Source organism: Cryptotermes secundus, unplaced genomic scaffold (genome assembly GCF_002891405.2).
Source record: "Cryptotermes secundus unplaced genomic scaffold, Csec_1.0 scaffold19, whole genome shotgun sequence".
Taxonomy (NCBI): domain Eukaryota; kingdom Metazoa; phylum Arthropoda; class Insecta; order Blattodea; family Kalotermitidae; genus Cryptotermes; species Cryptotermes secundus.
The window spans coordinates 1,920,522-1,938,664 of record NW_019729897.1 but is presented as its reverse complement, the minus strand read 5'-3'; the positions used below and the strand labels follow the sequence as shown (position 1 = coordinate 1,938,664).

Genomic DNA, 18,143 nt, shown 5'->3' with positions numbered 1-18,143 from the left:
CTAGCATCCTGGTCGCTAGGCAACGCAAGTCAACGCGGTGACGTCACCAAGGGATATCGCGGTTACTAGGCAGCCGTCAACAACTCCGGACAGCGTGGCTAGCAACAAGGGTGCCTATTACGTGGCCGTATTGTCCGATCGAGGCTACATAGGGAGCAGCGAAGGCTATTCACAGTCAGTTGTACTGAGTCAGTCAGTGAGTCCTGGAGCTACCGCCGAGTTAGCCAGCAACTAGTTAGTGTATTCTGGCATTTGGAGTGTACTAATTGTGATACTGCAGATAGCAGTAACCTTAAATCTGTAATTTGGGTGATTGTAAGTGCGAATGTGAAATAAAATTCGCTATACAAAATACGGCGTGAATTTATTTGTCGCGATATACGCCCGATACGCGACTATATGTTTGATTTTGTAAATTCAACATTCAGTTTCAACACTACAATCTAGATACTCATCGCTGAAAAATAAGCCAGAAAAATAATCTCTCTTATTTGTAGTCTTGATTTATTTATGACAACTAATAAACAACTACACAATTAAATTTCTTGATGTAATTTTTTACTTATTTTGTTGTGACTTTACTTTTTATTAATTATAGAAACATGTTCCTGCAAGTTGCCAGTCACATGTGTATCATAATACAGCTCTCCGTTTGTTACACTTGGCTCTGTGGCCGTCGAATGTGGAATGCATACAGTTCCAATTCGGGAGAATGCCAAGTGCAAACAGAAGTCATTTTGTCAATTAAAAATGTGCCTGATGCCATCCAATTGAAACCTAAATCAACAACAAGCCACTGTCTTCAGTTCAGAAACTGGAAGCTAGTATGAGATATCAATTGACCAGACTGTTAGATTGGTGATGTATCCACTTCCTTGATGTAAATTTTGTTAGGTTCATAACTGGCTTCTTACTCTACTATATTTGTAACTCGGAGCATACTACATGCACTACATAAATTGAAATGATACGTCAAAACTGCACATTGTAGGGTCATTTCTGAAGAGCTGATAGTTGCTCAGCTGTTCAAGAAATCACCCATATTTATGAAACCAGACTGTTACTGTGTTCACGAAAGCCCCCACTGTAGGACCTTATCCTGAGGCAATACAATGCAGTCTCCTTTTTCACATTCTTATTTCTTGAAGTTCAATTTTAATAATATCACCATACTGTGTTTAGATTGCCAAGCAGTCTTTGTTTAAGATCTTTTGACCAAAACTTTGCAAGTCTTCCTCATCTCTGCTATGTATGCTATGTACCATTCCATCTCATCCTCTTTGGGCTCATCATCTTAATACTGTGGGGGAACAATACAACTAAGGAAGGTTAGTGCAGTGGATACACTGGAGAATCTAGCCTGAAGCACCAGCTGTCATGACCAAGGTTTTCATGGTGTTCACCAGTCCCTGCACGCAAAGTCGTAAACAGTGCTTCAATTATACCATGAGTGTTTCATTCCAAAATCCTTTCCAGTTATCCATTATCTACCATCGTACCATTTGACACTATACACTGTAGAAACTGACATGTCATAAAACAGCCCACAACAAGAGAATAGTACAGATTTCACCTTCATTGGTTCAGGCACCATCTCAGAAGTAGGCATTTCAGTCTGCCAAACATCCTTAATCCCACACACATTTTAACCGCCATCAAGCGAACTTTGCACTGTGGCTTCAGCTCCTTTATTTTGAGCAGCAAGCATACAGCAGCATGTGAATTTTCTGCACTATTCTGCAGAAACTTATGTTATACTGGTTGGTGGAGGGGGGAAAGACCATGAGATGCTTTGAGCATAGACACTGACCTGTGCTGTATGGGTTTAATACTAGTGGGCATGAGTGGTATATAGTATTTCAACAGGAAATGATTTCTCTCTGTCATAATGGTGCAGATTTTGAGAAAAAATTATATTGAAGAGAAACTCATTTTGAAGAGTGACTCTCATGAACCAAATCTATCTGGGAGTGAAAATGAACTAGTTTACGACACTGTAGCAGCTGCAGGTGATTACAGTAATGCAAGTGGAAGCTGAAATAAAATTGGTTCAAGACCACACCCTTAAAATTGAGGTGGTGTCCATCCTTTCACTGGAGGTCTTGATACAAGTTCAAAACCTGTCATCGTTGAAGACGTGTCATCGTATGGAGTACATTAAAGGGGACAATGATTAATAGGTATTTTAATTTTTGTCAAAGATTACAGGGGCAGACAACAGAAAATATTTCATTACTGCTGGAACTAATTATGCTGAACAGCTACATCACACTATCATTCCCCCGAACTCACTGACACAATGCAGTAGAGTTCTTGAAAAGTTAATAATCACATAAGCAATCAACAGATCATTGGCATTCTATGGAATCTGAAAGTTCGTTGTGGTCAAAACAGCTCACCATGGTCCCTAGGCTGAGCCATATTCAACCAAATCCAAGGCCCTGCATAACATTTCATATGGTGAGTTGCTGGAGGATCGCCTGACAACCCCTTGTCAGCTGCTTCTGCCTTGTTCAGTATATTCAGAACAACCCTCCATATCTGGAGGGTATCTCCTCCATCTTCATCATGAGGATGCACCATGTTGTGGTGACTAGGAATCCAATGAACATGCATGATGAACTTCCCAGCAAAGCAGCCAGAACAATATACAATGTGTCTGATGTCTTTCACTGGACCAGGAATTTTTACCACACCAGGGTTCAGTTATGCAGTGACTAATAGTGGACCATTCAACATCTTCTGTAAGCAGAAACTGGCCAGGTGTCGTTCCTCTCATAGCTAATAAAACTCTATTTACATCTATGATACCACATGCTTCTTGTTACCATATCTCACTAATGATGTGGTTGTAAAGAGATATTTATACGACTGTTTTTGCTTGCCTGTATGTGAAGAATATGATGCTAATATTTAATGTATGTCACCAGCACTCATTCTGTATGTATAGTACTCCTCCATTATTCTGATACAAATGTATGGGAGAATGACAGGAAAGCAACTCAGTCCTCAAGTGTTTCATAAGATGAATGTTACATGGAATATGATAAAGCAGAGAGTGTACAGGTCTGACCTACAAACAAGATCCTATTACCTGTTCTGGTGCAATGACACCTGGACAATTGGGCCCAACAAGGCGAGATTTGGACTGTTTCATCAGAAGCTGCTTCACCTTTGCCATATCATGTTGTGGAACTCCTTCTGTGATACATACTATGAGTGGCATTTCAGCCTCAATAGCTTCAATCATAGCTTTTGCTGCATGAGGAGGTGGAACATAAATAACAGTGGCATCTGCTCCTGTTGAATCTTTTGCCTAGACACATGAAACTCAGAATCAAATGAAAGAAAAATCTATGTATACTTCTAGATAAAAACAAAACATTTTTATGGTCCCAAAGAAGATTAATGTTTTCATGTACAAAATTGAATATTTATGCTATTCCCTATTAAATTCATATATGTGAGATTTGTGGTTCCCACAGCAGTGACTTCAAAGACTACTATCTTCTGGAATGTGACACTATGTGGTTTGACAGATAAGCAGAAAAGTTTCTTACACCCTGAAGATGGCTGCAGCAAGTTTGTCCAAAACGCTGTTACCTAGTCATCAAACTACAAGTACATGGTGTCTCATCTCAGAAAACAGGTTCAAGGGTCCAAAAGTAGTTACCATGTAAGATGGTAAATACACAACACAAGGCAGAATTACTTGACATACTTACCTCTTTCACTGAATTAAAAACTGGTAAGTTGAGGTGGGTTTTTCCACCCTTCCCTGGAGAGACACCTCCTACAACTTTTGTTCCATAGTCAATAGCCTGCTTACTATGAAGTGTTCCCTGTTTGCCAGTGAACCCCTGACATATTACTTTAGTAGCGTTGGAAATTTTAAGGTTAGCACGAGTGGCTGTGTAATTTGTACGAACACTGTTCAGTCTTGGCCCTGAAAATGATACAACCAAAATAAACTTTGTGACAAAGTTCAAAATTGCGTTCAATGTAACGTGTCAAAAACTGAATGTGACGTCTAGGTATACAAAAAAAAAGCGTGTAGTGTTTTTTAACTTTACTTTTTTATCACAGGGTGGTTCCAAACTGCCTGGCCATTCAAACAGAAAAGAAGAACCTGCAAATACATAATTCTAACGCTGACAGAATAAAACAAATATAATATAATAGCACATAATACTCATGACTTAAATAAAATACAGTAAAGCAGCACACAAAGAACAAAACCCTGTATTCTGCTGCAAAAGTCATCAAAAAGAAGTTACAAGCAGAACCTTGATATATAGTAATGTAATCTATTCAGTGTGTCTCCTTATACAGAAATATTCACAAGACAGTCAAATTCAAGGGGAGCACAACAGGACGTTGTGTTAACATTTACCTGCCAATCTGTAAAACAACCTTATGCTCGCCGCCATTATGTTAAAGCGTCAACCTGAAACTAAATTAAACTTTTGACATACTGTATGTTCTAGTTTCTACGTCATACATTGTTCCGTCATGTGCGGGAAATCCATGGAAACACAATAACACTGGGCCGTTGCCTAGGAATACCTTGAGGAACAATTGCATTTCCTCAGAGATGAAAGGACAACAGAGGGTTCATTGTATGGCAACGGGAGAATCAAACCATTAAGAAATGTGTTTCATAAGGGGTGGCAAAAGGCTCCTATAAGAGGGTTATAAGAAAAAAGAAGAAGAAGAAAAAAGCAAACACAATTCCAACACCGACAGAATAAAACAAATATAATATAATCGCACATAAACGTCGTGACTTAAATAAAATATAGAGCCGCACATGAAGATCAAAACCCTGTATTCTGCTGCAAAAGTAATCAAAAACAAGTTACAAATCAAAACCTTCATATATAGTAATACCACCTATTCACTGCGTCGCCCTGTAAAGAAATATACACAAGTCAGTCAAATTCAACGAAAGTTATGGAGCACAAGTCGTCGTGTTAACATTTAGCTGCCAAACTGTAAAACAACCTTATAATCGCCGCCATTATATTCAGGTCTCAACCTCAAACTGTCATACTACGAAACAGAGGGTTCGTGGTATGACAGCGGGAAAACCAAAATGTTGAGAAATGTGTTCCATAAGCGGTCCGCAAACGGATAAGGGGATTATACAAAAAAACCGTGTGGAGACGGGTTCGAATACCTCCACCGTGACCCTGCGAATCGTAGAAAGCGACGAAAAGGGAAGTCTCAAATTTTAGACAGTAAAATATGGTCATGAGTCCCAAGGGACTCGGACCCGAGAAAGACTGCGCTGGCAAGGGCCAGCAGCATATACAAAAGACAGACCCGTCCTCTCGTCAGAGAGGGCGCCCAAAAACACAAGACCATAAATGTCAAATAGTAATAAATAGTATATGGTCATGAGCTCCAGATTGGGCTCGACACCAAGACTTACTGACTGACTGACCGTCAGTCGCAATGTGACTGACTTTACAAAAGAAAGAGAAAACCAAAAATACATAATTCTAACACAGAATAAAACAAATATAATATAGCCGCACATGGAAAACAAAACTCTGTATTCTGCTGCAAAATTCATCAAAAACGAGTTACAAGCAGAACCTTCATATATAGTAATACAATCTATTCAGTGCGTCGCCTTATAAAGAAATATACACAAGCCAGCCAAATTCAACGAAAGTTATGGAGCACAAGTCGTATTAACATTTACCTGCCAATCTGTAAAACAACCTTATACTCGCCGCCATTACGTTCAAGGGTCAACCTGAAACTCACGCGTCTATTTTTTTTTTACGTGTAGGGTGTCGTTATGTGAAGAGAACCGCTTGTTGAATTGTTCCGTAAATATTATTTAATTAATACCGCTATATCTACCTTTTATATGGATTGTGTCAGACAGCATAGAAAATATGTCGCTGTCTGTATTGTTGTATGCTTTGCCTAGCAGCGGCTGTTTACTCGCCGTTGCTAAACAATGGTACTTGATTTTTGTCTTTGTAAAGATACTTGCTTTGTCATAATAACGTTTGCTTGAATGTGGGCAGTTCCCACATCACCCTGGTTGCTCAGCTGTTGAAGCGAGCAGGGAAACGTACGTTGCGTCCGGAGCACGTAGTTGGTGCGCGGTTCAAGGTCGGGGTTGATTTGCTTGGGGTAGAATGTGAAGGGCTGCCAGGCGTTCTTGAAGCGTTGCTGCAGCACGGCACCCTTGACGGATGTGGAGGCCGGTGAAGGCGTCTGTGACGAGTACAAGTGACGGGAATATGTGGAGGCGTGCAGTAGAGTGGCGCGTGACAAACTCGCCTTGCACTTTTCGAAGGCCTTGTGTAGGTCCGGTGTCCAAGTGGTGGGGTGGGAGCTCTTGACGCTCTTGACCTCTTGACTTTGGGTCCGAAGACGACGCCGTGAAGTGGTGCCTGGTGTGCTGATGCGTGGAGCAGAAATTGCCTGTAGTAGTTCGATATTCCCAGGAAACGGCGGAGCTGACTGACGGTTTTGGGATGTTGGCAGTTTTGTAGACATTTCATTCGTTCTCCCAGCGGTTGGGAACTTATATTTAACATAGAAGTCTCTTTATTGTACAGTTACTTCATTATATGTTTGAAACTATCATGTGTAAGTTTTGGGAAATTCATGATTTGACTTAACTAAAATAAACACACTTCCATGTTTTGGCTACAAGTGTTGTATTTTGTAGTAAAGAAGCAGAGTGTAGTGGTCATCATGATATATGGATGAAACAGTTGAGTTACTGGATACATATGCATTATATAAATAAAAAGTACAAATAATTAAAAGCCCATAAAATTAAAAAAAAAGTATTAATGAAGGCCCCTTATCCATACTTTGTTACATATAGAAACGTTTTAATGTGTTATCTAAGGCATGGGTAACCCCAATTGCTCTCCTTATAATAACTTTGCACGGACCAAGTAGAAAACACCGTTTCCAACAGTAACTCTGTTGTGTTCATATCTGTTGCTGCGGGAATTTGTTTACTGATCCGCTGCCTAGAAATGGGTTGCATAATGCAGTTTATTCGCCTATTGTATTGCAGTGGTTGTACACACTACAGTATATTATTAAATGTACAGAGAGTATTTTAGCAAGCACACACTCGAGGTGGGAGATGAGTATTCCTTCCCTGAAGTTGGGCCATCTTCTAATGTAAAATTAATTTCAGAGCCGCGCTATCTAGAAAACTAGCATCACAGCCACTGACAAATTTACTTATAACCTCAGTAAGTGATCTGAAGAAATTGGTAGTCTTGCTGATGACTACAGTCAGTATTTTCTTCGAAGTCACTGACATGAACTTGCATGCAAGTTGCAATATCATGACTCTTCAGCAAGCATATCAGACAATGGAAAATGGACCCGAACTTTGTGAATGGTATCATAAATTGATGCATGACGTTATGAATATTATATGGGGAAAGGAAGTTGCAATGATGCCATATCAAACTGTGTATTTGAATGGTGATAATCGCCATCAGTTTAAGACAAAAAGTTCGTGAGGTTTGTGAGGGTTTCTGCTTGCTTGGTTTGTTCTTTGGCCCTAAGATGGAGGACGTGCATTCCTGTGAATGTTGAAAGCCTTCTACCAGACAGCAATGATGTAATATCCCAGAAAAGAGTACTGTTCAAAAAGCTTAATATTCTGGCAGCAGCATTGTCTGGGTTCGTTTTCATTGGTTTTGTAACAGTAAATCTACTTGCAGTTTCTGTGAACTGTAGTCATACCAGACTTTAAACAGTGACCTCTTTGTTGTATATTAGTGTCCTGTTGCACTGATTCATGTTCATAATGTGTATATATTAACAGTCTTCAAGTGCATACAATCCCATCTACCACTTCTACACTACATGTTTCGGCAGTATGCTGCCATCGTCAGGTGTATTGATCCGTTAACCATTTCACTGCTTGCCTTTATATGTCCATTTACAAATAATATTAAATTTGTATACGTCCTTATATAATAATAAAGTTTATGTGTTTAAAACTTGTTAAAATCGATTATCTCATCATCATCATCATCATCATCATCATCATCAGTAATCTGTCAAGACGACAGGTCCACAGTCTCTNGCAGTTTCTGCGTAATATTTTTAAAATTCGTGTGTATTATTAATCATCCACATGGGGGTCGTTCTTATGTTCTAATGTTGTGTATATTGTGTCTTATGATGTGTTCTACTCCTGTGCCTGCGTGCGTTGTATCATTGGATGTGTAGATGTCTAGATGGGACTGTATGTCGTTTCAATGCTTTATGAAGACTGTTGATATCACCAAACCCAGTCTTGTTCCATATATTTTTTTCATTGGAAAACAATAGGCATGGCCAACAAAACAATTTTCCTATATTACAGCAACTGGATAGCCATTCTGTTTTAGAATACTGTTCCAAATTAAATTTCCTCACACATAATTTGGTTTGTGGTTTAATTTCTGGCAACTCTCATGTTGTTCGTCCTCTTTCTATAATTATTTTATTTTCAGAAAAGTCCCTGCTATTAAACTCCTGTTTTAAAAGGCTTTCGATTGCACAGTCGCAGTCACGTTGTCTGCCAGCATTCATTTTAGCTGTGGCCTGTGCGTGTAGTCTAATCATGACCCTGCCCCTCTTACTGCAATATCAGACTTGCTTCCCTTAAACGCTGAGAGCTTCTTTCTGATGCGTTAAAAAACGATCACAAATACAATCTTACGCCATATAAATATGCACTTACAATATTTTAATAAAACTCAGTGTTACCTATAACACCCAACAAGACTGAAATCACACATAAATAGTTAATTTTCACATAACCATCGAAAGAACATATTCGTTAGCTGATCTAGCCAGCAAACCGAAATTTGCTTCCATTGCCCACTTCGGATGGGACGAATTCTTACAGTTTAACGAAGGAAACATGGTCCGTCCCACCAAGCAGGGTAAGGGAGGAGGAGGCATGTGGCCTTGAGCAGGAACACATGCTAAATGACAGTATTCAAATCCTTATTATTCAAACTGAATTATTTATATATGACTTCTTTTCTTTTCGTTTCTTAACTACGGAAGGAATGCTTCCCTTCCTTCCATGCATGGCACCCCACTGCTGTGACCTTATTATGGAATGAGAGAACTCAGTTTCACAAACTTAAATCATCAGCAGAAATTGTATTTCATGGAGGTTGTAGGATACACCCTTTCAGACTGTAAAAGAAATGAAATGAATGGACAGAACATTTTGATGGGTTGAGGTCTGACAGCATCCAAGAAAGATCTCAGAAATAAACTAGAGGGGAAAAGACGTTGGGGGCATCTGAAAACAATACAGTTTTCAAGAATACCGTCTTCTAGGATGTTGCACCATGTAGATCTTGTGTACATCGATGTTTCAGAGCCACCTGCTCATGCTGGTTCCTTGCTTGCGGATTTTTCTACCCTGAAGATGGAGGTGATATTTTCCTCTGAAATGTCAGTTTACACAAGTTCTACATGGCACCACATCCCAGAGGACGGTATTCTTCACAGTCAGCACCATGAAAACCTCAAATCTTACATGATACAAAGATTTGTTTTGTAATATCTGTAACAGGTCTCGACAGGCCTAATACTAGAAAGGATGACAGTTAAAAGATTCTTATGTTCAATGTGGATAATATAATTTAATACACTTTCTCCTTGCATTAATACATGATGTTAAAAGATTCTTATGTTTAATGTGAATAACATAATTTAATACACTTTCTCCTAGCATTAATACATTTTCAGAGTTGGTTATCTTAAGTGAATATATCATCATTAAAGTAAAGGAGAAAACAGAATACTTTTAATCACATATAAAACATATATCTTTCTGTAACAACTTCATCTTTGGCAGGAAATATCAAATGATTTTTACTTCTGTTGACTGAGTTGGGAAAATGTATATACTCTCATGAAGCACTGACAATCCAGTAAAAAACATTGAATTTATGTATACAAATATCTACCAATTAACATAATATTAATACAGCCACCATGCAGTTAGGCCAGTCCTAGTCGTCTCATCTCTTTCAAAAGTTCTGCACCCATTTGTGCTGGACTTTTGGTGACAATTACTCCAGCCTGAAAAGAAAAAATCAGCGCTCTTTAACTCACTCACTCCATGACACTGGGTTTCCCTGAACATGCCACTGTTATTTGGTCTATAACAATTTCTCCATTAAGTTAGCCACACAAGTCTATACAATTTACGCATTCAAAAACTTTGAGATCCAGACTAATCTAACATAATTCTCCCAAATGGTCTGTACATCATATTCCCATAAGCCTTTACAAACAAAATAAATACAATTTTTATTTTTCCTGTGCATGTAATATGTTCTGTCCTCCTCACGTGTTTACTCATTATATTATTCAGTAGTCTTGTATATAAGTAACAAACCTTTTCTAAGGCATTAATCTTGTCTTGTGCACCGCCTTTTCCACCTGAAATAATAGCTCCAGCATGACCCATTCTTCGGCCTGGAGGTGCAGTCAATCCAGCAATGAATGACACTACTGGTTTGGCTTTGTCTCCCTGAGAAGCAAAAAGATTCAAATATCTTAATTAAGCTACATTTTTCATATATAAATTGATTGATTTTGGATTTCTGTATTTAATATATTTGTGGTAATTTAATAATTTTAGTAATATATAAAATCCAGGACTACCAACAAAGAATTTATAATATTTTCAGATTCCAGTTATGAATAATGGCAGGGTATATGGACACTACATTCATTCTTGATAAATTTGTGCCAGTATTTCTTGTTCATCAGTTTCAAGTAGTTCTGTTTTCTATACAAAGCCAGCAGATTTCTCAGTTTTCCATTACTTACTGTTCATCAGTTAATTTACTTGCAATAATTCTCTATTCTCTATGTACAAGAAGCAAACATTTTCTCCTTTCCATTACTTATATCCTCAAAATCATGTCCTGGCAGTTTACCTATGCTTTATTTCATTTCACTCTAAACGTGCAGGTCAGACATTTGAAATTTAATGCTTTGTATAATCCTTACTCAATGAAGTATCAGTTTAAAGGTTATCTGGGGAACAGTGGATTTATCCATTTAACATAGGAAAACCTCAGCCTGACATCCAACTTGAACATGAGAAACCAGGCAGACCACTTTCTTTCTTTTAACCCCATATTTGGCTGGACACTGGACCACAGTGTAACTTCATAGATTGGAGTGACAAGTGTATAGTTGAAAAATGCTGCTCTTTTCTGGGATGTGACACCATGTACTCGGGTAGAAATATACTTACATTTTGTAGGATTGTGCCATCATTTTCAGAGGAGGAAGTACATTTCTCTGATATGTTGAACTTCACCAGACTATGCGGTGGAATAGTCTTCACACCTATTTCCTCAAGAACCTCAAATATCAAGTCTAGAGAGTTAAAGCATGGAATGATGACTCGAGGACCAAATCAAAATTGAGCAGGTTCACTAACCGTGTTGTGCTGTAGCAAGTATTCAGAAGCCTTCTCTTCAGCTAGTCCTCCAATCTCTCCAATCAAGATAATACCTCTGGTTTCTGGATCATTGAGGAATACTTCTAAGCAGTCAATAAAATCAGTTCCATTAAAAGGATCACCACCAATTCCAAAACACATTGTCTGGCCTAGTCCTACCTGAAAGCATACATAAGAAGATCCAGCTCTATCCTTACAATGATGTCCTGCTGCCATTAAAGTTAACAGTTCAAACAAATATTTCAGATATTACTTGCATGTATTTGGGGGCACATGGCAACGTAGTTGGTTGACATACTATGCTATGGGCTATATTCCTGACGAGGTCACTGATTTTCTATTTACATAATCCTCACAGCCGCACTATGGCACTGGGATTGACTCAACCCCCAACAGAAATGAGTACCAGGGACATTCCAGGTCAGTAAAGGGCCACCAGACCGCAAGGCTAATATCACTGACATCTCTGACCCGAATGTCTAGAAAATGTGGGAGTATCGACGTCTCACAACCATATAGGCCTTCACAGCCTGTTACAGGATAGCTTTCCCTTTTACCTTGTGTGTATGATACACTACTATTATTCTCAATAAATATATTTCAGAGGCTTACTGCATTATATTTTATACTTCTGTAAAAAATGCCTTCTATAAGCCAACAACAGATTTGGTTAACACTATTCATTTTCCTTAAATTACATCTATATATACATGGTGGAATTAGTTTAAGTGAGTTACTTATAACTTTCTAGCCTAATGTATTCTACAGTATGTTACTGAGAAAAATTTGGAAGAATAGGGCTGCCCCCCCTCCAACTCTTCAACTTGATATATCATCAATTTTAAAACTGATGCAGATTTGATCACAAGTTACCACACTATGAGGTGGAAAAACGGTAAGATTTCAGTTGGAGGACTAACATAAAATAAATCAACACGTTTATGAAAAAAGCTTGTTTCAGAATCCAGAAGGTAACAATATTTTCTGACACAGAATCGTTGAGTCTCGATGCAAAAGTTCTGCAACAGCAGTCAGAATGAGGCATTTTACTACTATCAATTAAATGTTTTAAGCCATGGTATAACTGAAAAGAAATTATTCTGAAGAATTTTGATAGGGAAATTTTTTCACCAAGTTTTTGCTATAAGAACCGCTACTGTCACCTACTTTAGAAAAGAATGTGTTATTTGCGCTAATGAAATTTTATACAATGCAAGCACAACTGTGTAGGAATTTTCACTTGAGCATTCTTTCTTTTAATACAAAACTGAACACTTAATGGAACATTTTATTATCATGATTTTGGCTTTACACAATCAAACACCTGATGGTTGGAAAATTGTGAAAGTAACATGCCATGAGACTTGCTGTCCATTCAAGTACTCACAACTGCATTTTGAGCAGTGATACAGTAAGCCAAATACTCAACCACCTTCCGTCCAGGTGAATATCCCTCGTTATTCCCTGAACAACTGCTACTAGAAACCATACACACTTCATATGCACAAGACTGAAAGTACTGTAAATGGCTCCCACCTGTGTAGTTTGGTGCACAGCCTCATATGTTAGTGTTCCTGATCGTGACACAACACCTACAACCCCACGCTGATGAATGTGGCCAGGCATAATTCCAATCTTACACTGGAAACAGGAAACTGAGTTAGATATGATACACACAGTAGCATAGTTGGTTGAGGCACTGTGCTAGAAGCCTGAAGGCAGCAGTTTAGATTCATGATGAGGTCAACATATTTTTCAATTGACCTAATCCTTCCTGCAACACTATGGCCCTGGGGTCCACTAAGCTTCTGACAGAAATGATACCAGGAATCCTCCTGGGGAGTAAAGGGTGGCTGTCACATGGTACCGCCATCTGTGAGCCAAGTGTCTAGAGAGAATGCAGGAGCTTGATGTCTCACAACCCTATGGGCTCCCATGGCCTGTTACAGAGATAGTTTTACTTTTGTTTTTACTTGTAAGCATACAAAATATTGTGTCATGAAAGCTTAATTGATGTAACATTTAACGCAAACTCTACAGAAATGACAAGAAATGTTTCATGAAATTAGGGATAATGAAGAGAGTAGTTTACAGTGAGTTCAAATGGTGTAAGGGTGGGTCACAGCTTTGTTCACTTTCATGGTTGCACACTGTATTCAGCAGTTTTCTGAGTCACCTGGCACAGAAAACATTCCACTACAATGTATGTTACTTTTAAGTAATTTATAATTCAGACCGTGTGGAATGTTTAACCAGGAACGAATAATAGAGGTAGTTCCACAAACTATAAACCAAGCAATCTTATGTTTGATTTTGTACATTCAACATTCTGTTCCAACATTACAATCTAGATACTGATTGCTGCAAAATATGCCACAAAAATATTCTTTTATTTTTATTCTTGATTTATTTATGACAACTAATAAACAACTACACAATTAAATTTCTTGATGTAATTTTTTACTTAATTAGTTGTGAATTACTTTTTATTAATTATAGAAACATGTTCCTGCAAGTTACCAGTCTCACGTGTTTTAAGTATCATAATACAGCTCTCCGTTTGTTACACGTTACGGTGGCTGACTCACATGAACTCTTGCACACAATCAAGCACTTGGCTCTGTGGCTCTGGAATGTGGAATGCATACAGTACCAATTGGGAAGAATGCCAAGTGTGAACAGAAGCCATTTCTGTCAATTAAGAATGTGCCTGATGCCATCCCAATGAAACCTAAATCAGTGATGACAAGCCATTGTCTTCAGTTCAGAAGCTGGAAGCTAGTATGATTTATCAATTGACCAGACTGGTAGATTGGTAAAGTATCCACTTCCTTGATGTAAACTGTGTTAGGTTCATAACTGGCTTCCTCCTCTACTATATTTGTAACTGGGAGCATACTACATGCACTACATAAATTGAAATGATACGTCAAAACTGCACATTGTAGGGTCATTTCTGAAGAGCTGATAGTTGCTCAGCTGTTCAAGAAATCACCCATATTTATGAAACCAGACTGTTACTGTGCTCACAAAAGCCCACCACTGTAGGACCTTATCCTGAGGCAATATAAGGCAGTCTCACATTTACATTTGTCAAGCAGTAAGGTGAAGAAACCACCCACATTTATCAAACCAAATGTTCATTACTGTGTTCACAAAAGCCCAGCATTATAGACCCTATCCTGAGGCAATACAATGCAGTCTCCTTTTTCACATTCTTATTTCTTGAAGTTCAATTTTAATAATATCACCATACTGTGTTTAGATTTCCCAAGCATTCTTTGTTTAAGATCTTTTGACCAAAACTTTGCAAGTCTTCCTCATCTCTATGTATGCTACGTACCATGCCATCTCATCCTCCTTGGGTTCATCATCTTAATACTGTGGGGGAACAATACAATTAAGGAAGGTTAGTGCAGTGGATACACTGGAGAATGATTTTCAGGAGGTGCTTATTTTGAATCTGAAGCCTGAAGCACCAGCTACCCTGACCAAGGGTGACCAACAGTGTCTCAATTATACCATGAGTGTTGCATTCCAAAATCCTCTCCAGTTCTCCATTATCTACCATCCTACCATTTGACACTATACAATCTATAAACTGTCATAAAATAGCCCACAACAAGAGAAGAGTGCAAATTTGACCTTCATTGGTTCAGGCACCAACAGCTCAGTGGTACGCGTTTCACTGGAAGTCTCTGTCCAAGTTCAAAACCTGTCATTACTGAAGACGTGTCAGCATACGGAGTACATTAGAGGGGACAGAATGATAAATAGCGATTTAGTTTGTCAAAGAATATGGAGGCAGACAACAGAAAATATTTCATTACTGCTGGAACTAATTATGCTGAATAGCTACATCACACTATCATTCCCCCTCACTCACTGACACAATGCAGTAGAGTTCTTGAAAAGTTAATAATCACATAAGCAATCAACAGATCATTGGCATTCTATGGAATCTGAAAGTTCATTGTTGTGGTCAAAACAGCTCACCATGGTCCCTAGGCTGAGCCATATTCAACCAAATCCAAGGCCTTGCATAACATTTCATATGGTGAGTTGCTGGAGGATCACCTGACCACCCCTTGTCAGCTGCTTCTGCCTTGTTCAGTATATTCAGAACAACCCTTCATATCTGGAGGGTATCTCCTCCATTTTCATCATGCGGATGCACCATGTTGTGGTGACTAGGAATCCAATGAACATGCATGATGAACTTCCCAGCAAAGCAGCCAGAACAATATACAATGTGTCTGATGTCTTTCACTGGACCAGGAATTTTTACCACACCAGGGTTCAGTTATGCAGTGACTAATAGTGGACCATTCAACATCTTCTGTAAGCAGAAACTGGCCAGGTGTCGTTCCTCTCATAGCTAATAAAACTCTATTTACATCTATGATACCACATGCTTCTTGTTACCATATCTCACTAATGATGTGGTTGTAAAGAGATATTNTGTGGAACTCCTTCTGTGATACATACTATGAGTGGCATTTCAGCCTCAATAGCTTCAATAATAGCTTTTGCTGCACCAGGAGGTGGAACATAAATAACAGTGGCATCTGCTCCTGTTGCATCTTTTGCCTAGACACATGAAACTCAGAATCAAATGAAAGAAAAATCTATGTATACTTCTAGATAAAAACAAAACATTTTTATGGTCCCAAAGAAGATTAATGTTTTCATGTACAAAATTGAATATTTATGCTATTCCCTATTAAATTCATATATGTGAGATTTGTGGTTTCCACAGTGGTGACTTCAAATATTACACACATATGTACATTACATTCCGTAGATCCAAAGTAAGTCAGAAAGACTGTAGGATGCGGAACAAGTCATACAAATACAAAAGGCATAAATACAGTACAACTGATACACACACAAACAAAAGAAATAAATACGTCCACATATATAAGTCAATACTGTCAACTTATGTTATGTACATAACCTTTTAAAAGGACGAGTCATGTTTAGACAGTAGGAATTCATCAACAGAGTAGAATGAGTCTGTATTTAAGCATCGTTTCAGTACTAATTTAAATTGCGCCTTTTCATTCATTAGACTTTTGAGACTAGATGGTAGATTGCTGAATATTTTAATGCCAGAATAATATGTGCCTTTCTGAAAACATGTCAGGTTAGCAACCGGTCTATGGGGATGGCACTTGTTTCTTGTGTTAACACTGTGTACATCCGGATTGGTCTGAAAACGTTCTTAGTTATTTATAATGAAGCTTAATAATGAAAATATATATTCACATGGAAGAGGAAAGATCTTTAATCTCTCAAATAGCTCTCTTCAAGAATTTTGAGGTTTTATGCCCACCATAATTTTAACAATTTTCTTTTGTAATGTAAATACCTTTTTGCTGTTAGATGAGTTACCCCAAAATATTATGCCACACTTCATTATCGAGTGAAAATAAACTGATTTCAGTGTATCAATGTTGGTGACATGTAACAAAGCTCTTACTGCATAACATGCCACACTTAACTTTGGAACCAACTGATCGATATGGTATTTCCAGTTTAAGTGGTTATCAATTTGTGAGCCAAGGAATTTTGTGTGTACTGACTCTTCTATATAATTATTATTATATCTAATACTTAATGGATATTGAGGTGTATTATTTATAAATTTTATTATCTTCTGGAATGTGACACTATGTGGTTTGACAGATAAGTACAAAAGTTTCTTACACCCTTACACCCAGCAAGTTTCTCAAAAACGCTGTTAGCTAGTCATCAAACTACAAGTACATGTTGTCTCATCTCAGAAAACAGGTTCAAGGGTCCAAAATTATTTACCATGTAATATGGTAAATACATGACACAAGGCAGAATTACTTGACATACTTACCTCTTTCACTGAATTAAAAACTGGTAAGTTGAGGTGGGTTTTTCCACCCTTCCCTGGAGACACACCTCCTACAACTTTGGTTCCATATTCAATAGCCTGCTTACTATGAAATGTTCCCTGTTTGCCAGTGAAACCCTGGCATATTACTTTAGTAGCGGTGTTAAGTTTCAGGTTAGAACGAGTGGCTGTGTAATTTGTACGAACATTGTTCAATTTTGGCCCTGAAAATGATACAACCAAAATTAAACTTTGTAACAAAATTCAAAATGGCGTTCAATCTTAACAATATACGTCAACAACTGAACGTGACGTTTACAAAAAAAAGGTGTGGCGTAGTGATTCTTGAACTTTACTTCTTTATCAAAGGTTGGTTCCGTACTGCCCGGCCATTCAAACAGGAAAAAAGAACCCGCAAACACATAATTCTAACATCGCACAGAATAAAACAAATATAATATAATCGCACATAAAGCTCGTGACTTAAAAAAATACAGTAAAGCCGCATATGAAGGACTAAACCCTGTATTCTTCTGCAAAAGTCATCAAAAACAAGTTACAAGACAGAACCTTCATATATAGTAATACCACCTATTCAGTGCGTCGCCCTATACAGAAATATACACAAGCTACTCAAATTCAACGAAAGTTACTGAGCAAAACAAGTCGTCGTGTTAACATTTACCTGCCAATCTGTAAAACAACCTTATACTCGCCGCCATTACGTTCAAGGGTCAACCTGAAATTCACTCGTCAATTTTTTTTTTATGTTTTCGACAACAT

General features: G+C 38.1%; 2 protein-coding genes across 6 annotated transcripts in view; both read right to left on the bottom strand.

The window, feature by feature from the left end:
• LOC111865688 (succinate--CoA ligase [ADP/GDP-forming] subunit alpha, mitochondrial) overlaps nucleotides 1–18,143 on the bottom strand; it is a 26,713-nt gene extending 8,570 nt beyond the window's left edge. Inside the window, exons 1-4 of one of the 4 annotated variants that reach the window (XM_033751932.1) lie at nucleotides 18,046–18,143; nucleotides 17,364–17,584; nucleotides 15,957–16,084; nucleotides 3,095–3,188 (exon numbers count right to left, since the gene is read on the bottom strand). In XM_033751932.1, the coding sequence (XP_033607823.1) occupies nucleotides 3,095–3,188; nucleotides 15,957–16,084; nucleotides 17,364–17,584; nucleotides 18,046–18,082 (480 nt within the window). In that variant the 5' untranslated portion in view covers nucleotides 18,083–18,143. Of the gene's footprint in view, nucleotides 1–3,094; nucleotides 3,317–3,725; nucleotides 3,947–4,393; nucleotides 5,080–5,601; nucleotides 5,614–5,710; nucleotides 5,767–15,956; nucleotides 16,085–17,363; nucleotides 17,585–18,045 lie in introns of those variants that run through there. The other 3 variants (XM_033751933.1, XM_023853904.2, XM_023853903.2) reach the window with 3 other exon arrangements.
• On the bottom strand, nucleotides 9,629–14,098 carry LOC111865711 (succinate--CoA ligase [ADP/GDP-forming] subunit alpha, mitochondrial). 2 transcript variants are annotated; one of them, XM_033751934.1, is made up of 5 exons: nucleotides 14,015–14,098; nucleotides 13,031–13,135; nucleotides 11,474–11,653; nucleotides 10,415–10,549; nucleotides 9,629–10,095 (listed from the first exon to the last, which is right to left on the bottom strand). In XM_033751934.1, exons 2-5 carry the CDS (start codon nucleotides 13,118–13,120, stop codon nucleotides 10,015–10,017), a joined length of 486 nt encoding a protein of 161 aa, XP_033607825.1. In that variant the 5' UTR covers nucleotides 13,121–13,135; nucleotides 14,015–14,098; the 3' UTR covers nucleotides 9,629–10,014. The 2 variants fall into 2 exon arrangements, with proteins under 2 accessions (XP_033607825.1, XP_033607826.1); XM_033751935.1 differs by having other exon boundaries at nucleotides 13,978–14,054.